Source organism: Felis catus, chromosome B2 (genome assembly GCF_018350175.1).
Source record: "Felis catus isolate Fca126 chromosome B2, F.catus_Fca126_mat1.0, whole genome shotgun sequence".
In the NCBI taxonomy this organism is placed as follows: domain Eukaryota; kingdom Metazoa; phylum Chordata; class Mammalia; order Carnivora; family Felidae; genus Felis; species Felis catus.
This window is the reverse complement of record NC_058372.1, coordinates 98,574,456-98,595,883: the sequence shown is the minus strand read 5'-3', so window position 1 is coordinate 98,595,883 and position 21,428 is coordinate 98,574,456. Positions and strand designations below refer to the sequence as shown.

The following is a 21,428-nucleotide window of genomic DNA, read 5'->3' as shown; positions in this document are numbered from 1 at the left end:
GATCTGAGCTGTCAGCACAGAGCCCAACACGGGGTTCGAACTCACTCACGAACTGTGAGATCATGACCTAAGCCAAAGTTGGACACTTAACTGACTGAGCCACCCAGGCGCCCCAGAAAAGGATGATTTCTAAAGATATACACACGACAGTTGGTTTTTGCTCTGTGCGGTTTTTTGGTTTTTACCATTATAATTAACTTTGTTAGCTGAAAATAAAATGCTGGGAAGGTATAACATTAGTTCATTAAAAGACACATAAAACAGGATCCTTGATCTGAAGAAGCTCACAAAGTAGTAATGAAGAAAGGTTTGTGAACAATAACTATAATACAGTGATAAACATGATTTTCATAAAAATGTCATAGGAAAAAATTTACATTTCATAAATGTATTTAGTCTATGGAAAAAAATTCCTGCCCTTAATGCTGAAAAATAGAATTCATTGCAGAAAATTTTACTTGGCAGCAACATCTGATGTAATGTTTATTCCATGAATAAGAGATATTCTGTGGCTTCCATCAGAAGTCTATACAACCGCCAGAGGAAATCCCATGCTGATAGTGAAAGTTCATTCCACAATCACATGAGCAGCTTGTCTTGTCTCCCCAAAGAAATAAATTCATCCATCTTTCAAGTAATACAAACTGCTCATATTTACAATAATTTTATCCACAAGAGCAAAATTCTTGATTTAAGTTTTTACACCATACATACTTTTCATCTGGCCGCAAAATGCTACAGTAAGAATCAGGGCGGTTTACAAAGAACCCAGTTTTCTTCACCACACTTTCTGCAATCACATTCAGTCGATCAAGAACATTACACAGCTTGCTGAGGAGAGAAGGAAGAATGAGAAAAGTGAGAAGAGACAAGTCTAACGTATACTTATCTTTACATCAGAAGCAAATAAAGTCTACAGTAATGACAGGGATTTAAGGTTTTTTTTTTTAATATGAAATTTACTGTCAAATTGGTTTCCATACAACACCCAGTGCTCATCCCAAAAGGTGCCCTCCTCAATACCCATCACCCACCCTCCCCTCCCTCCCACCCCCCATCAACCCTCAGTTTGTTCTCAGTTTTTAAGAGTCTCTTATGGTTTGGCTCCCTCCCTCTCTAACTTTTTTTTTTTCTTCCCCTCTCCCATGGTCTTCTGTCAACTGATGAATGGATAAAGAAATTGTGGTTGGGGCACCTGGGTCGCTCAGTCGGTTAAGCGGCCGACTTCGGCTCAGGTCACGATCTCATGGTCCGTGAGTTCGAGCCCCACGTCAGGCTCTGTGCTGACAGCTTAGAGCCTGGAGCCTGTTTCAGATTCTGTGTCGCCCTCTCTCTGACCCTCCCCTGTTCATGCTCTGTCTCTCCCTGTCTCAAAAATAAATAAAACGTTAAAAAAAATTTTTTTTTAAAAAGAAATTGTGGTTTATATACACAATGGAATACTACTTGGCAATGAGAAAGAATGAAATATGGCCTTTTGTAGCAACGTGGATGGATCTGGAGAGTGTTGTGCTAAGTGAAATAAGTCATAAAGAGAAAGACAGATACCATATGTTTTCACTCTTATGTGGATCCTGGGATTTAAGTTTTAAAATGTCCGGTTTGTATTCAACAGGAACATTGTAACAATTAATTTCTGCAATATAATGTGTGTTCAATAACTAGCAAGATTTGGTGCAAGAGACATGAAGGACCTGTATCAACTCTTGGCAAGCCTTAATCTTGACACATTACATCCCCAGGAGAGCTTCTCCCAAAGCCTTTCACTACTTAAGAGTCAAATCAGTCAAGTCAATACGCATTCATAAAATGTGAGCAGAATACAATGCACAGTGTGGGTGGCAGGGGAAGAAAACACTGGAAAATAAATATGAATGGTGCCAACCTGTAATCAGTCTTAGACTCTAGGAAAATGTGTGTGTGTGTGTGTGTGTGTGTGTGTGTGTGTGTGTGTGTGCATGGGTATCTAACCACACGAAATGAGTTAGAAAAAAGTACAATGAGTTAAAGTACAAAACAATACGGTAACATTAAAAAAATGAACAACACCTCAGAATGAACTTAGTGTTAATATGAATGCCTAGTAAATGAGTAAAAGGACAATGTAAGGTTAAGGAAAGAAAGTTCCTTGGATGACCAGAGTTTTGAGTCAGGTCCTTGACAGGTAAAGGAGAGGTAGGAATGCACCCCAGGGAGGTGGGGGTCAAACCACAGAAGAAAAGGCTCAGGAATGGGACCCTGGCTGCCACCCTGGAGGCTGGGCATGCAGTTTCATCTTCTAGGAAGAGAACAGCCCGGGTATAAAGAAAAAGTTACTACATTCTGGAATGGGGCTTTAATACTACACTAAGAGTTTGAATTGCCTATGAACAGTCAAGAGTCACTACAGGTTCATCCACAAGCCAGATCTGCCAAAAGTGGTATCTGAGAAGGTGACCAAATGGGGACAAGATGAAACAGGGCACAGTGAAACTAATGGCTGTAAGGGAAAGCGTGGAGCAGAGATGTCCTGAAGTGACTAGTTACTTAAAAGAGAATGTGCAGGTGGTATCGGTGGTGGGCAAAGAAAAGAGTTTGGTCAATTAATTTAAGCACTCAAATTATACATCAGCACCAAAACAGCCCCTCAGTGGGTTCATGAAGGAAATTAAAAGAGAACGTTTACTTTACCATGGAGAGCAGCTTCCGGCTACTTTATGTCACAAGAAAAGGAAAATATCAGAACCAAACATACGGACATCTACTCACCTCTTGGTGTACTTGGCCATATCCCAAGGAATATAAATAATGGTGTGCTCAGGAGGCAAAAACTGGTTGAGGTACGTCACAGCAGCTACAAGTTCTTCACTCAGAATTCTCTCATGCTTTCTTTTCTCTCGTTCCTTTATCAAAAATGAAACATTTTCAGGGTTCTAGTTACCTTAAGTCAGAGGAAGAGACTTTCAACATTTTTACTTTTCAGCTAAGGCAAGAAGCCTAAGTCTTAAATATACTGGAAAAAAAAAAAGCCTAAAATAAAAATAATATAAATTCAAAGAAATAAATACTTCATTGAAGTCAACAGATAATTAGCTTCAAAAATTCAAGGAGATGAGATTTCTTTTTAATAACCTCCTGCAGCTTCAAGAAGCTCGGTTCACCCTCCCAGGCCTCGTCTCCACCCTCCACACCCCACTCGGTCAGAAAAGAACTCCCCAAGGACCAGAAGAACGAAACCCTGAACTCCAGCCCGCTAAGGACAAGACAGAAATCCACTAGGTCTCGATGGATAATCTCTAAACTGGCTGAGAGTGTTTTGCAGCCTACATGTGTTTCTAAATTTGACTCTTAAACACCCTGTGAGGTAGCCAAGTGAGGCACTTTCTCCCCTTTCAACACTGTGGTTAAACTGAAGTTGAGAGGTGTTCATGGACCAAATCTTACCTTCTGCCTCCCTGCCTGCTGTACCTCCTTACATATTACATGCCTCTCATTTAAGAGACATTAATGCAGGGGCGCCTGGGTGGCTCAATCGGTTAAGCATCCGACTTCAGCTCAGGTTGTGATCTCGCGGTTCATGGGTTCGAGCCCCACGTCAGGCTCTGTGCTGACAGCTCAGAGCCTGGAGCCTGCTTCAGATGCTGTGTCTCCCTCTCTCTCTCTCTGCCCCTCTCCCACTTGCTCTCTCTCTCTGTCTCTCTCTCTCTCTCTTAAAAAATAAACATTAAAAATGTTTTTTTAAAAAAAAGGAGAGAGGCTAGTGTGTTCCAGTACAGCTCTGTGGCTGGAATGCTGGCTCAGCTGCCTGCTAGCCACATAGCCTTGGGCAAGGTTCTCACCTTTCCAGGGCCTCTATTTCTTCATCTATAAAATGGGGTAACAATAGTATCTCCCTTACAGCGATAATTTGAGGTTTAAAAGAGATAAAACACAATAATCTCTTATCAGAGTAACTGTTATGTGAGAACTATTAATAACAATCAGCCATTTTTATTGTTATCCTGATCAGGACTTCACTTAGAAACAAAGAAAAACAATTCAGTGACAGTAACACCAACATGGTGTTGAGGCACTATCGCTGGCATCAAAATGGGTCTCTGCTGTTTTCAGTCATGGTATTAGTTATTAAGTGTCATGAATGTAATTAGATAGCCACTGTGGAAACAAAAAGGGTATCTCTTCTGCACAGCTGAATAAGTCAAATGGAGGAATTAGAAAAGAGTTGATTAAGAACAGTGTTAAATCAGTTTAGGATGAACATGTATTTAGCTGTTTACATCCGAGAAAATTAAATTATGTATCTGGAATTTTTCTCAAAAGCACTTTGAATCAACTAGGGAAACAAAACCTTTCTGAAATTTTTTGATCAAATCTGACATTTTATGAGAGGGAGAGAAAAGGTTATTTAATCAACCTTAGATCATCTCCACGTAAAAAGAATCTGCTTTATGCCTTGTCTGTCCATCGTGGATTAGTGGTAGTGGGTTTAGTCAACCTCCTTTGGGTCGCAGAGTCCTATTACAACCAGATGAAAACGTCACAAATGCAAGTGATTTTAAGTATCACTTCAAGAAGTCAGAGACTCCCCCACTGCCTGTCACCCACGGCCCCCAGACTAAACACGTTCAGTGCTTGATTCCAGGTTGACTTCCTATTGATTCCCCAGTAGTGGTACTGACTGTGCATGGATTGCTACAAAATGTCAACCAGCACCTCAAACTTCCACAACTAGGGAAGGTGGGGTAGGGGTGGGATTACCACCCAGGGTAAAAAAGAAAAGAAATCAAGAAAAGCATTACATTTTAGTGACTTCATACAGAGGCAGAATAAAGAGTGAACATCCTGGGGTGCCTGGGTGGCTGACTCTTGATTTCAGCTCAGGTCATGATCTCATGGGTTCATGGGATTGAACCCCACATCGGGTTCTGTGCTGACAGTGCAGAGCCTGCTTGGGATTCTCTCTCCCCCTCTCTCTCTCTGCCCCTCCCCTGTACACACGCTCTTTTTCTCTCTCTAAATAAATAAATAAACTTAAAAAAAAAAGTGAATATCCTTCAGTATCATTCAATACACACAAATGCATTCTTTGACTCTAATCACAAATTAGTACTTTTCCCAAGTGAACTGAATAAACATCTTCTTTTAATGTACGAATAAAATAACTAATGGCAAAAACAACAAAAAACTTTTTTTCTAATCCACAAAATAGCGACTTAATCTCCAAACTATTTTCTACTTATCTCTAATTATTGCCAGGATTTTTAGGACAATGGAATGATGAACAAGTATAATTTTTTAAGTCCCCTGATTAACCTTTAAATATTAACAAATATATTTTGTTAATAAATGTACATTTGAGAAACCTGGGTAAGCACACTTTACAATCACATGTATCGGATGTTATTTTTGAATCTGCATATTGAATACAGAATTACTTCAAACATCATAGACTGAATGTCCATTTAGCCATAGCTTCTAACCATATTGTATGGACTTTGTATACCATGAAGAAGAGCCAGCGTTCCCTATTTTGGTGAATGGCATCACCATCCATCCACCTGAGTAACCAGAAGCCCAGGGATCAAACCTGACATCTCCCTCTCCCTCATCTCAAATCTAGCCCATCACCGAGTCTACTGCTTCCATACACTTCTCCTCAGCTCTACCATACCACCCTGGTTTAAACCAGGGTCACCCCTTTTCTGGATAATTAGAATAACCTCCTATGTGGTCTTCCAACATATTCTTTAACCTTGTGCCAATCTACATGTTCCCTTTGTTGAGGTCAGGATGACCTTTTCAACATATAAATCAGACCACAATCCTCGCAATCATGCAAAACCTTCAATGGTTTTCCATTACACTCCCAGGATAAAGACCACACTCATCAACACACCCTACAATGCTCTGCATGGTCTGGCCAGAACTATCTCTTCAGCCTTGTCTCACAACAGGCTCTCTGGTCCTCATCAGCAAGGCCCCTGCCATAAGGCCTTCCCTTCCTCAAAGGTACCATATCTGACCCAGGGCCGTGGTACCTGCTGTTCTGAGTTGAATATTACTCCCTCTCTTCTTGGCCTAGTTAATGCCTCTTCTTTCAGTCTGTGCTGACTCATCATCTCCTTGGGGGAAACTTCTCTCCCATTATAAGCTCTCATAGCACCGTTTAGCCTGTCTCGGTACCTCTGCATTACTTCACCATCTCCTCCATTAGACTATTAGCTCTGTGAAGGCAGGAATTGTTTCTGTGACTGCCTTGGCACAAAGGAAACCTTCAAGAATACTTGTTAAATAATGAACTAAATGGACACAGGATTCCTTGGTGTCGATTAAATTAACATTTCTTAATCAACCTCTCAGAATAACCTCAGACACTACTAAGTTGTTGGCCACTGCTGTGACCATAACAAAACCCTTGCTCTTCATGCTTTTGGTGTCTTTGTGGCTGTGGACTGAGATTCTTTCAATGCAACAGATATAGATACAATTTATTACCTGCTCTCCCTGCTCTCCATCCTAGGCTAATGACCTGAGTGCCTACTTACATACACAAGGTATGTTGCCCAGACACCTCTCACAAGGAAGCACAGAACTGTAAGGCCATGCCACCACTTTGTCCACCTGGTTCTTGAACCACGGTAGTACCCCAATTTCTGAAGCTAGCCTTTAGACCTTACTACTACATATTAGCTTTCCTAAGAGATCTCTGGATTGTCTAGGGAATGGGGTGTATCAAGACTAGGCTGTGACTGTGTGATCTCCATGCTTCCTTCTCCAATCTGTCCTGGAAACTCAGAAGACGGACAGACAGCACCACCCTCTTCCCTTGAAGACATACTGCTGATTCTCCCAGTTACCCAGGGAAGAGGCCACACAGAATCTAATGCCTTTGACAATCAGACACAGTGCTCTGTCACAACACAGAAAGTCTATAAAGCAAGCTTGTTAAACCCCTTTGTGCCAAGGAAAGATTTTTCTGGTGTGACTGAATTTCCTAAGCAAACAGATGAGCACACCATACCTTCACTAAATTCAAGATGATGATGGGGGAGCCAAACCTTTGAAGCATCTGGTCAAAGTGAAGGGCAGCCACATGTGCAAATGGATCTGCCTGATCCACTGAGGGGGATAAAAAGGATGAATAAATAAATACCAAAATAAAAATTATAAAGCAAGAATAAAGACGCATAGGGCTTGGTTTTGTTTTTTAATGTTTAAAAAATGCAATAAAACTAGTAGTTTCAATTAATTAATTCAATTAATCTAGTAGTTTCACTTCCCAAATTCCTCTTGAGCTCATCAGACCCTCCTTCTACGCGTATTTATTGAATTTGACTGATTCTTACATTTCTGAAGTAAAATACAATTTACTAGCAGCCAAAATTAAAGAAAACTTGTAAAGTTATTGAATAAAAATAACAGATGTCCTTCTTCTAAATTATCTACCTTCCAGTAGCAAAACTTGGTTAAAATCTAAGAATTTATGACATTTCTGTTCGTCATCTCTAAATGTGGGTTAAAAAAGGGGTTACTATTAAAAAGATTGTTCCACGTACATGTAATAGGTGGTTTAGGCATCATAGTTGAAATGTCCTGAGACCAGTATAAAGGCACTGATCCTCTAACTTGTACATAAGAAGAATAACTTCCTGCAGTAAAAGACATCACAGAAGCATCGCAGAGTATTTGTTCAGTCTCCACTTCATTTGCAACATCGCCCTGGAAAGAAAGGTGGCATTTAAAGATATTTTATGTTCTCAGAATTTTTTAATGGAACAAATTTCCAAGTATATAATGAAATTATAATTCCCATTTTAGAACATTTTAAAGAGGTAAATGTTGATCAATATTCAATGTGCACATTAGAAAAGGAAAGCCATTAAAATGCAACAACAAAAAAGGCAATTAAAAATAGCCGAGAATAGACTAGGAAAAAATCAAATTAAATAGCTAATAATACAAGTAGCAGACAGAGAACAGCCTGAGTGATATAAATGGCAGAGAGGGACAGAAAAGGAAAACAATTACATGAAATTATACTGGAGGTCAGCAAGACCAGCAGAATATAAAACTTTAGTTCTGAAGACCGGGGAGGAATGGAAGGGACAAAACAGTGAGATTCAAATGAAGCAAAAAAAAAAAAAGTTCTTGAGTTCGCTTTACTTGTAAAAGTATATAAGGATATGACGAAGAATAATTTTCATGTCTGTTTGATTATCCCTAAAATATTCAAAAGTAAGTGACATAGCAAAATTCCAATTTTTCTTAGAGCACCAGTTATAAATATTTTCATTGTGTTGATATAATTTTAAGAACAATGTTGCTATTTTTGCCCCGGATTAAAGCCCAGTGTCTCACTCAATCTGTCTACTCAAACACACATCTGCATAAGACTCAAGCTGTCTACTGCAAATGGAGATGAAACACTCAGAGGGGATTACATGACTGATGGCAGGACAGAATTTCTGTTGTGGTTATTTCCCAGGGGTGAGCTGAATAAGGAGCCTCCCTTGAGCCAACCTAAAGCAGAGGGAGTGGAATTAAGGGTTTCCATGCCTTGCTCTACTTTGTCTTCTCATCAGGGAGGCATTTCCGGGGCACCTGGGTGGCTCAGTTAGTTAAGTGCGGACTTCAGCTCAGGTCATGATCTCCCAATTCATGGGCTCGGGCCCCACATCCGGCTCTGTGCTGACAGCTCAGAGCTTGGAGCCTGCCTCGGATTCTGTGTCTCCCTCTGTCTCTACTCTTCCCCCACTCACGCTCTGTGTGTCTTTCTCTCAAAAATGAATAAACATTAAAAAATATTTTTAAAAAAGATGCATTTCCAGCAAGTGCTCCCCTCCACTTATTCCTCAGATGGAGGAGCTTTGCTATTTTAGTCTTTACACTAAATATGCACTACATTTTATCATATATTACTGAAATGGCTCATTGTCCACAACGTTAGACTTGTCACAACTCCCCAAGGCATTGCATAACTTGCTCTAAGATAGCTGATTTTCCAGAACATCTGTATATATTAGTCATATTTCCCAAGTTTCAGACACTCTGGGGAATTAATTATTCTCTTGATCATGTCCCAAACTAACAAATGCCATCTTCTAGAATTCCACTTTGCTTCCTCTGAAAGCAAAGCAGATGTGAAAGGTGAAAATGTCAACAGCACTGTTGCTTCTCCATCTTACCTCACAGTTTGCGCCTCTCTTGAGAAAGCGGGTCCCGGCAAACTTACTGGATCTTCTAGCTATTAGAGTGACATAGACCGGTCGTCCATAGATCAACAGCTCTTAGAAATTGAGTTAAAGCTGTCAGAGCATTCACACCGAACAGTCACACCAAACCAAGAGAATCATTATACCTTCAATATGCATTTAAACATATCTTGTCCAGAAGGTTAAACAAAACCAAAAAGCTCCACCCAAGAATGGGGAATAGCATTGGGTCTAACGGTTCCTCCAAGTTATGCAGGTATTAAAGCAAAAACAGGCCTACCTAAGGAGTGGTTTCCATGAATTCTAGAGGAAACAGTAATCAGGTATAGGGTTAGTGGCCAAGGGAAGACCTGGTCTCACCTTACAGCCAGCTAAAGGATGTCAACAGGTACAACTAATCCTTCCTTAGTCTTCAGAGATCATATACTTCTCAAAGAGAGCATATCTCACTTAACAGGGGGTTTAAACTATGAAGCAATGTATGATACTTAGGGGATGGATGAGTTTAATACAGTAAGTGCTTAATGCTATAAATGCTACCCAAATTTGTTACCTAACTGCAAAAACTAAACACTGTGAACTGTTTAACCTCTATACAGCTTATGTCACCTTATTTAACTTTCTGAGCCTCAGTTCCATCTTCTGTAAAGTGGTGTGAGTACTAACAAAGTAACTAACTTTATTAGATGGTTGGGAGGACTAGGCTAGGGTAATGTGTGTAAACCAGTGCCTGTCCTATGGCAAATGCTGAATAGACAGCAATTCCTTTTATTATAAAGACTTCCAAAATTTATTACATGCTTGATAACTAGGAAACTAGATTCATCATCTAAACTAATGGGCTTTAAAATTATAATCCATGGTGCTATTCCTTATTCTAAAAACAAACATTTTTACTGTGCTTAATATATGCCTGGCCCTGAGTTAGCTCTTGGCAATACAAAAGTTTGGAACTACCTTTTAGAAAATGCCTTTAGAAACTGTGGCACATTCCTTTTTGCACTCTTGATGGTGAAAACCTTGTGTTCTTTCCAGGTAGATTTCACTTTTGGAAACAGAGAAAGTAATTCGGAGCCAAATCTCATTATTCAGTGAATACACCAAGCAGATAATACTACTCACTGCTTGAAAATGATTATAAAGTAATGATTTCAAGTGTCGCACATAAATCTCACTCATTCCCATTTCAAACCTCCTCTATGTCCTCAGCTAGCCTCCCTTCTTCCCTCATTTGCCATCAAGAAGGCACCACCGGCTGCCTTTAAGGCTAACCTCTCTAGATATACCCCTGGATCCCACTCCTCCCGAATGCTCTGGTGCAAGAAGGAATATTAATTAATTACATTTACCCACTTAATGGTCTCAAAACAAAAAAGTCCTTTAAAGTTTTCACTCTAGGTGTTAAAAAAAAAAAAACCAAGGCACAAGAATGTCAACTGGAAAATAAGCTAAGTATACAAATGCCCTACATGATATTGAAAAGGGACAGGAAAAACCTAAATACCACTCCTAGAAAGTATACACTGCCTTTCTAAACCTCGTAGCATGATAGCACTTTCTTGAAAGGTTTCAACCATAGTTAGAAATTAAGGAAAAGGAAAAAAAATATTTGTAACATTAAACTCGAAATCGGCTTAACCCAAGGTTCAACCTACTTAATCTGTTACGTCCCTTCCCAATCCAGGCTTTTAGGACATTATGCCTGAACCACTGCAATCTCTTCCTAACTCCTGTCCCTGTTCTAGTCTCATTTTTCTTAATCCAGCTTGAAAACAGATGTCAACTCAACCCTCCTAAGTACTCCCATCTACATTACCCTCTTGAAAAAACTTTCCAAAATTCAGGCACCAAACCCAAAATGCTTAGTCTGACCACCAAAGCAGTCTGGTGACCAGCAATCTGACTCCCCACTACCCACGACATTGTACCTCCCAGGGATTTTACATGCAGAATGAAACTACTCCCATGACCTTCTCTACCCCTACGCTCATGATGCTTCCCCCGCACCTATGTGCTCACTCCCTGCTTGCTGCTAAGGTCTGACTTTTGTTTAGAGCCCAGGCCAAGCCTGCCCCATCCTCCCCACCTGTCAGTGATTCTGCTCCTCCTCTCAAATAAGAATGATACTTATTGCCTATATCCCTTACTGGGCACGCAGCATTTTCTTCCCTGTTGTTTATCCTTTTGTGTACAAAATAGACCTGTTCAAATGGGCTGCATTCCTCTGTATTTCCACTACTTGGTATCATGGGCAAGTTTTCCTGCTGGATGCACAGAATGGTAAATATAATCTTATAATTCATATATGGTTTCCTACAAAATTGACACAGCATAAGTTTAATAATATATATCTTAGTTTTTTTGAAAAAGGATACTTGACTGTCCACAGAACCCATGAATAATATACAACAGCCAGTCACGATGCACAGTATTCTTAATTATATCCAGAAGTTCACCGTTCCACACATACTTCATATAAGGCTCACTGCAGATCCCAAATACTCCTGAAAAATAAAACTTGGTATCAGAAAGATAAGGAAATGGGTCAACGCTCCACTCATTTTTGAGTTCTTAAGTTTTTAACTTCAAAATAAAATGCCTGGTTAATAGCACTGCCATTTTCAGTGGCTATAATTCACGTCATCACTCAGAACAGCACAGAACTGTGCTGATTCTGTATAAAGTAAAAGAATAAACACATTTTTCTGATTTGTGAGAGCTTTTAACCTAAGAGAAAGGAAAACAATAGGGAAATTAAGGACACATGTACAAATACATGACTAAGGCCAAGAGACAGCACTTAAGCTGGCTGGAAGCATTGCTCTGGGGTTAGGCAGCCGGGGTCCAAATACTGGCTCTGCCTCTCATCAGCAGGATGACAGGTGTGACGAAGAGCGTCACTTACTATCTCAATGCCTCTGCTTCCTCAATCGTACCTGTGTCATGTGGTTGTTGTAAAGATGAAATAAGTTGGAAATACACATACAGTGCTTTGAACCAGACCGGTGCCTTACTGATACTTCCGTAAGTGATATAGCTATTATCACATCAGGTTTTTTCTTTGTGAAGAAATTAATTTCATCAAACATGATTTCAGCATATCCAGATACATTTATTAAACACCAACAAGTTTTATAAAACTTACATAAAGTACAGCATAAGAAATAAGTATAGTTAAAAGAGAATGGCTTAAAAGACTAAAAAGTTCTGGGTAGCAGGCTATTTTCCTTCTCAAAACATGGTATGTTAAGAGTGTTTATATACTACGGCAAATACACTTGGTTTGATTCATAAAAACTAAATCTTCTCTGCCCTTTCAATGCTTTACGCAAAGCACGAATAGTGCACACATGAACTAGAGTCCAGTCTTTGCCACTTACCAGACTCTGTGACCTCTGGTGAGTTGCTTAAACATTTCTGAACTGTGAAATGATGATACTACTACTCACCTCAGAGATATGTTCAGATTAAATTAACATACCCAAAGTAACTAATACACTGCCTGACAGAGTAGAGACTTTTAAAAAAATGTATTATTGTTTTTGTTTTCTACCTACCCCATACCTTCTACCCTTACTCTCTGTTTCCTATCAGCTTCCTCCTCTGTGGTAAGAGAATAGTGTACCCACCAAAAGATGTGTATGTCCTAATCACCAGAACATGTGAATATGTTATGTTACATGACAAGGAGAAATTGAAATTCAGATGGCATTCAGGTTGTTAATTAGATGACCCTGAGATGGGGAGATTATTTTGGATTATCTAGGCGAGCCCAATGTGATCACAGGGTCATGGTAAGGAAAAGAGGAAAGCAAGAATGTGAATGTCAGAGTGACATAACGTAGGAAAAAAACCTCACTGGCCATTGTTGGCTTTGAACACGGAAGGGGCCCCAAACCAAGGAATGTGGGCAGCCTCTAGAACACGGAAATGGCAAGAAAATGGATTTTCTCCAGGGTGTCAAAAAAGGAACGCAACCCTGCCAACACCCTAATTTTAGTCCACTGATACCTATTTGGAACTTCTGACTTCTGTAACATAGTACATTTGTATAGTTTCAAGCCACTAAGTTTGCGGTAATTTGTTATAGCAGCTATGAAAACCTAATACACAATGTTATTCATATCTGCCAAGTAGAACTGCTCTAGAGAGAATAAAAAAATTAAGTGGCTTTTAGAGAATACAAAAATTAAGTGGAATCCTTAATTAGGATTCCAGAACAAATATTCAAATTCATATTTAGGATGACAGTGCAAATTTAGTAATACTTTAGTTTTTCTATTATGAAGCATGGTATTTAGAAGAAATGAGGCAAACAAATATTCAGGCACACATTGCCTTATCCTCCACCTGTGTCTGGCAGTATAGGTTACAATTTGGGAGTCTGAACCAGGGCAAATTTATGTGGTCTGGATGTTCTGAGGTAGGTGGGGTGTACTGAGTTTGGCCTCAGTATAAGAGAGTCAATCTAATAGGTTAATAATAGTCAAGGGCAATGCCAGGGATGATATCCAGTTTAAGTAACACTCTAAGTCTACTTAGAGTGAACAAGAACCTTTGGCAAAATGTTAATAGGGCACAGCCTCTTCTTGAGTGTCCTGCAAGGACAAACTTTCTGCAACTTTAGATTACATTCTACCTCTCCACCCACATCTTCATCACCATTATTTAAGTTGCAGAGCAAGGTGACCAAGACACCATTGACTTACTATGTCTCCATAGTAAATCCAATTCAGCTAAACTACTTTAAGCCTGAAACGATTCCTTCACAATATTCACTTTAGCTGTGCCCCTGGCTTTAGAGTTCTAGACCAACCCAAAAATCCAGGGATAAAGGTACCAATTCTGCTGTGTGACCAGTTGGTCTAGGATTTCCAGGGTGACCCTAGACTAGTCACATGTGGTCCTGCAGTGATCCTCCAGTGGCCCTGACATAAAAAAGGCCTGTCTTGATACCATATGGTTTCACTCTTATGTGGATCCTGAGAAACTTAACAGAAACCCATGGGGGAGAAGAAGAAAAAAAAAAGAAAAAAAAAGAAAACAAGAAAACAAGAAAAAAAAGAGGTTAGAGTGGGAGAGAGCCAAAGCATAAGAGACTCTTAAAAACTGAGAACAAACTGAGGGTTGATGGGGGGTGGGAGGGAGGGGAGGGTGGGTGATGGGTAGTGAGGAGGGCATCTTTTGGGATGAGCACTGGGTGTTGTATGGAAACCAATTTGACAGTAAACTTCATATATTGAAAAAAAATAAAAATAAAATAAAATAAAATAAAATAAAATAAAATAAAATAAAATAAAATAAAAAGGCCTGTCTTGCTTGACTCTTGGGTCAAGCTGGGACCAATCAAAATAAGAACAGTTTTTGATATGCTGTACTGGTTCCTCAGCACACTGGCCATGTGATCTTAATCTCTACACCTAGGTTTTCCACTTAGTATTTATTTCTTTAAAAGTGGCATCATATCTACTGAGCAGAGTTTTTATGAGAATTAGAGATACTGCAGCAAATGTCAAGGACACAACAGATAACCCATGATGAGTTTTTTCCAAAACTCTCCAAGAAGTAAAATAAAGCAGTGGCGTATTCTCCAATATTCAAAAAAACCAATTCCCCTTTCAAACTTCACCACAAGTCTAGACCTAAAATGTATTCCATTAAAAGTACATGGAAATTTCCTAGGAAATGTCAGTACACAATTTTCTGGCTGGCCCACAAATGAAATCACATCATGATTAACGGTCTCTCCAAAAATGAACTGGTCAAGTTCATGTATCTGGAACAACCTCATGTAAGGACAAAGAACAATAAGGGATAGAGAAATATGAGGGAAATGTGAGTTAATTTCATGAGATGCCATTTCACGGATGCCGTATTAACATGCGTTAGATGTGCTGAAAACCACCTACCACTTCCACCCTGTGTAATTAATCCTTCATCTTCAAAGATGTCGAAACTCTCCTGGCGAGTCTGGGTTGTTTCCGACTTTAACATCTCCAGGGGCATTCGCAAGACAGTGAGATTATATTGAAGTGAGTGGGACAAATCATAGCTGTAACTAAGAACATAACTGAAACTTAGTAAGAATTATAAAAGCAAAACATATTTCAGTCTTGGTTCCTATATGGAATGAAAAACTGTCAACTATATTAGCACCTGTTCTGTTACTTGGAAGCAATGCTATTCAAGCAAGCACTATAAAACCATGAAGGTAACTGGAAATTTAAAAATCACTGCATCCCTAAAAAAATTAAAAACAGAAATACTTTCAAGCCAGTAATTCCACTTCTGGGTATATACCCAATGAAACAAAAACACAATTTGAAAAGATATATGCTCCCCTATGTTTATTGCAGTATTTATTGCAGTATTTATATTTATTGGCTACAATAGCCAATATATAAATATGGAGGCAACCTAAGCGTCCACTGAAAACAATAAAAAAGAATGAGCTCTTGCCATTTGCAACAACAAAGATGGATTTAGAGGGCATTACACTAAGTGATATAAGTCAGACAGATAAAGAGAAATACTGTATGATTTCACTCAAATGTGGAATCTAAAAAACAACACAAACAAAAACAGAAACAGACTCATAAGTGCAGAGAACTGGTCATTGCCAGTAAGGCGAGAATGCAAGATGGGCAAAAGAGATAAAGGGGATTAAGGGGCACAAGCTTAAAATTATAAAGTAAGTAAATCACAGGGATGAAAAGCACGGCATAGGGAATATAGTCAATAATATTGTAATGATGTTGTGTGATGATAGATGATGACTATACTTACCATGATGAACACTGAGTAATAAGCAGAATTGTCAATTCACTATGTTGTACACCTGAAACTAATATAATATTGTATGTCTACTATGCTTCAATTAAAAAATAGGGCACCTGGGTAGCTCAGTTGGTTGAGCATCCAACTTCAGCTGAGGTCATGATCTCACAGTAGGTAAGTTTGAGCCCCGCACTGGGCTCTGTGCTGACAGCTCAAAGCCTGGAGCCTGCTTCAAATTCTATGTCTCCCTCTCTCTCTGTCCCTCCTTTACTCACGCTCTGTCTCTCTCCTTCTCTCTCAAAAATAGATAAACATTAAAAAAAAAAAACAACTTTTAAATCACTGCATGACTTAGGCATTTGCACAATTAGAAATATACGAGAAACCAACATTCACTGACTTGCAATGTGCATTTTTTGCTTTACAGTGAGATCAGTATAACGTCACAGCCTTGTGCAAAGAGGTCACACTCTCATACGTATCTGAATAGAGTTGTATAGATGTTACAGTATCTACGCAATAGTGCATGGTCTGTACTCTAGTTTACCTATGAACAAAAGTAATTCTATTAATTTTTAGTGGCAGTTCCATAACTGACTTCATAATAAAACAGGAATAAGAAAATAATACAGGGGCATCTGGGTGGCTCAGTCAGTTAGGCATCCAGCTTCGGTTCAGGTCATGATCTCATGATTAGTGAGTTCAAGATCCACGTCAGGCTCTGTGCTAACAGCTTAAAGCCTGGAGGCTGCTTCAGATTCTGTGTCTCCCTCTCTCTCTGTCCCTCCCCCATTCTCTCTCTCTCTCTCTATCTCAAAAATAAACATTAAAAAATGTTTTAAAAAGAAAATACAAGCCATTATGATAAAATTTGTTTTAGAAGAGTAATACTCATCCAAAAAGTTATCACAGTCTTTGCAAATAAAATTTGGCTTTGAGGCCATAAGAAACCCATTTTACAATTCTGATTTCACATAATTAATAATTTTTAAAGTATGTCTAGTTATATATTTTAGCACAGAATGTCATCTAGAATTCATGTGTACCCAAATTCATAAAGATGGCTGCAATTTTGTCTGAAGACTCACAAATTATTTCAATTATTATTTCTTCTTTAATTTATTCATATAATTTGATTGAAATTTATTTTTTTATTTGTGAAATTCAATTTTACTACATTTGTTAGATGAAGCCATTAATTTTACTAGTATCTAATCTCAGGGATAAAAGTTGTATTAAGAAGTTGGTTTTTCAATCATATTTACAATAGCATCAAAAAATAAAATACGATGGAATAAATTTAACCAAGGAGGAGAAAGATTTTACACTAAAAATTGTAAGACACTGATGAAATAAACTGAAGATACAAACAAATGGAAAGATTCCCCATGTTCATAGATCAGAATTAATATTGTTCAAATGTCCATACTACCCAAAGTCATCCACAGATCCATATCAAAAACCCAACGACATTTTTCACAGAGGTAGAACAAACAATCCTAAAATGTGTATGGAACCACAAAAGACCACCAATAGCCAAAGCAATCTTAAGAAAGAACAAAGAGGGGCGCCTGGGTGGCTCATTCGGTTGGGCGGCCGACTTTGGCTCAGGTCACGATCTCGCGGTCCGTGAGTTCGAGACCCGCGTCGGGCTCTGTGCTGACAGCTCGGAGCCTGGAGCCTGTTTCGGATTCCGTGTCTCCCTCTCTCTGACCCTCCCCCGTTCATGCTCTGTCTCTCTCTGTCTCAAAAATAAATAAACATTAAAAAAAAAATTTTAAAAAAAAAGAAAGAACAAAGATGGAGGCATCACACTTTCAGGTTTCAAACTTTTTTACAAAGCTACAACATTCAAAGTAGCGTGGCATAAAAATAGACACATATGTAGATCAGTGGAATAGAACTGAAAGCCCAGAAAGAAACCCATGCATACAGAGTCAACTATTTGACAAGAGAGCCAAGATGACACATGGAGAAAGGATAGTCTCTTCAATAAATGGTGCTGGGAAGACTGGATAACCACATGCAAACAAGGAAGTTGGACTCTTGTCTTACACCACTCACAAAAAGTAACTCAAGATGGATTAAAGACTTAAATGTAAGACCCCAAACTGTAAACTTACTAGAAGAAGACAAAGGGGAAAAGCTCTTTGACATTAGTTTTAGCAAAGCTTTTATGGATAGGACACCAAAACAACAGGCAACAAAAGCAAAAATAAATAAGTGGGACTACAGCAAACTAAAAAGCTTCTGCACAGAAAAAAAATCAACAAAATAAAAAGGCAACCTATGTAATGGGAGAAAATATTTACAAACCATGTATCTAGTAAGGGGTTAATATCCAAAGCACATATGGAACTCATATAACTGAAGAGCAAAAAATTAAAAAATAAAAAATAAAAAAAAAACCCAAACAAAAAAACATAAAACATATCACCAAAACGAAAACCAAACAATCCAATTAAATAATGGGCAAAGGACCTGAATAGGCATTTTACCAAAGAAAATGCCCTACAGACACATGAAAAAATGTTCAACATCACATCAGGGATGCAAATTAAAAACACAATGAGATTGCAACTCATATCTGCTATAATGGCTATTATCAAAAAGACAAGAGACAAGTGTTGGTTAAGCTATGGAGAAAAAAGAACGCTTGTGCACTGCTGGTGGGAATGTAAATTGGTTCAGTCACTGTAGAAACTGTATGGAAGTTCCTTAAAAAACTAAAAATAGAACTACCAGGGATGCCTGAGTAGCTCAGTTGGTTGAGCAGCCGACTCGATTTCAGCTCAGGTCATGATCTCAAGGTCTGTGAGTTCGAGCCCTGCATCAGGTTCTGCACTGACAGCACAGAGCCTGCTTGGGATTCTCTCTCTCCCTCTCTCTCTCTGCCCCTCCTCTGCTCGCACTCTCTGTCTCTCAAAATAAAAAAATAGAACTGCCATATGATCCAGTATTCCCACTTATGAGTATATAGCCAAAAGAAATTAAATCATCATCTTAAGAGATATCTGCATACCCATGTTGACTGAAGCATTATTCATGATAGCCAAAACATGGAAACATCCTAAGAGTCCAGAAATAGGTAAATGGATAAAAAGGATATGGTGCACGTACACACACAGATATCATTCAACCATAAAAATAAAAGACAGAAATCCTGCTATTTGCAACAACATAGATGGAACTTGAAGGCAATATACTAAGTGAAATAAGTCTGATTATTTCCATATGTTCTCACTTCTATGCAGAATCTAAAAAAGCCAAATGAGCTGTGTACTGGTCACACGGTACAAACTCCCAGCTATAAGACAAAAAAGATCTGGGCATCTAATGCATAGCATGGCAACTGTAATTAACAGTAACGAATTACAACCTCAGATTTGTTAAGAGCACATCTGGAATGTTTTCAACACACACACACACACACACACCCTCATAATGGGGGTGTGAGGGGATGGAAGTGTTGACTAACCTTATTGTGGTAATTATGTCATACTATTTATGTGTATCTAAACATCATGTTGTACACCTTAAACTTATAGATGATATATGTCAGTAATACCTCAATACGCGCAGGGGTTGGGGGGGAGGGATGTTGATTTTCGACTTTTAAAAATCAATTTTTTCCTAGTTAGAGTAACTGCTTTATTCCAGCCGAATCTTAAGAATGTAGTATATGCTTTTTGAAGCTTACTTATCAGACACAAAAACCTCAACCAACATATTTTACTTATGGGATGACTTGGCCAGAGAGCTGTCAGGATACAAACGAAGTTGAAATCATGGAGCAGAGGACCATTTCTAACAGCACCACCAAGTTGCAGTGATAACTTGCAGATGCTATAAACATATAATTAAGCAACAAAGACAGAGAAGCAGATGACTGAGATAAACACAATGGAAATATACATTCAATAAACATTTGAGGAAGTGAAAGTTTTTTCTTTAGGAGCCCTTCAATATATACTACTGTTAAAATAATGAACTCCCTTCAGTTTTATGAAGACATAACCCATTCTATATAGTAAACACATTTTTCTTTATTTCATAGGTAAACAAGTGGTTAACTGTATAAACAATTTAAAGGGGCGCTGGGGTGGCTCAGTTAAGCGTCCGACTCTTGATCTCAGCTCAGGTCATGATCACATGGTTTGTGAGATCCAGCCCCACGTGGGCTCTGTGCTGATAGCACTGAGCCTGCTTGAGATTCTCACTCTCCCTCTCTCTCTGCCCCTCCCCTGGCTCACACTTACATGTGCTCTCTTTCTCAAAATAAATAAATAAACAAAAAAAAGTGGCTAATGTTAAAAAAAATTTTTTAATAAATTTAAAATAATGCATCAGTGCATGGCATCAAGAGTTACAACACTCTAGGCCCTCATTTAGTCCTTAGCACTCGTGTCCTTTTTGGTGCATGCTATTTTGTGTTCTACCTTTTTAGTTTGGATATTACAGCTGAAAGAATTTTCCACTTAGCACAATAACCCTGTAGCTCCTAGGCCTACATATTGGCCACATCAGTGGTGGTATAATACTCTATCACAATGCTCTGTTAAAATGTACTTGCCTGTCATTCAACTATTGGTATTTGGGTTGTCCCTGCATTGGCTGGCTTGCATTGGGGCTATCATAAACAGAGAAGCTATAAGTGTCCCTTTATAAACAGGAATTAATATTTTCTCTCCTAATTTATTTTCTTAGGATATATTTTAACAAATACTTAATGCTACATTCCTCTTCAGGAAAACTATTAATTTACAATGCCATTAGCGGTATCTTGGTATTGCAATAGTTCTTCCTATCCTGAATTTGTTTTTAATTTTGCTAGATGGTTAACTAAACATTGAACTGTGAAATGGTTACAACTCTGTATTAGAAACTGAATGCAAATTTCATTTTGTAATTAAAAATTACAAAATAAGAATATTTCATTAAAATTCCACCTAAAACAAAGAGGATGCTTATAGTGAGAACAGTTGCCCTTTAATTTGCCCATTCAATATTCAATTCTAAGATTTTTAAAGGGAAGAAATACCTGTACCTTTATGTTTTTAGATGAAATAATTTGGCCAATAAAAAAAATAAAGGAAGTACTATTGTGTCCTCTGATTTTGTTTTTACTTCCTGGAAAATAATATAAACATTTAAGTGACTAACAAGAGAAAAACTAAGTTTAGACTTACCTAAAGTAAAAATTGCTAGACAGGTCCACATTTTGAAAGATTCGTAGATACCTAAAAAGAAAAGCATATTACATTCACATAATACTATTATTTTGCATAGCTTAATTATACTCACATATACATTTATATTTGTGAATACCTCTCATTACAACTGAGGAATTCAGGGGCCACCTGGCTGGCTCAGTTGGTAGAGCTCAGTTGGTAGAGCATGCAACTCTTGATCTCGGGACTGTGAGTTCAAGTCCCATGATGGGTGCAGAGATTACTTAAA

The 21,428-nt window shown here is 38.5% G+C and overlaps 1 protein-coding gene across 4 annotated transcripts in view; it reads right to left on the bottom strand.

Annotated features, from left to right (window-relative positions):
* Positions 1-21,428, bottom strand: part of FIG4 (FIG4 phosphoinositide 5-phosphatase) — a 131,820-nt gene that overhangs the window by 78,901 nt on the left and 31,491 nt on the right. For all 4 annotated transcript variants that reach the window (XM_023254237.2, XM_023254238.2, XM_045058612.1 and 1 more), the window contains exons 5-12: positions 21,158-21,208; positions 15,101-15,249; positions 11,567-11,695; positions 9,165-9,265; positions 7,536-7,698; positions 7,001-7,098; positions 2,749-2,882; positions 715-831 (exon numbers count right to left, since the gene is read on the bottom strand). In XM_023254237.2, the coding sequence (XP_023110005.1) occupies positions 715-831; positions 2,749-2,882; positions 7,001-7,098; positions 7,536-7,698; positions 9,165-9,265; positions 11,567-11,695; positions 15,101-15,249; positions 21,158-21,208 (942 nt within the window). The remainder of the gene's footprint in view (positions 1-714; positions 832-2,748; positions 2,883-7,000; positions 7,099-7,535; positions 7,699-9,164; positions 9,266-11,566; positions 11,696-15,100; positions 15,250-21,157; positions 21,209-21,428) is intronic.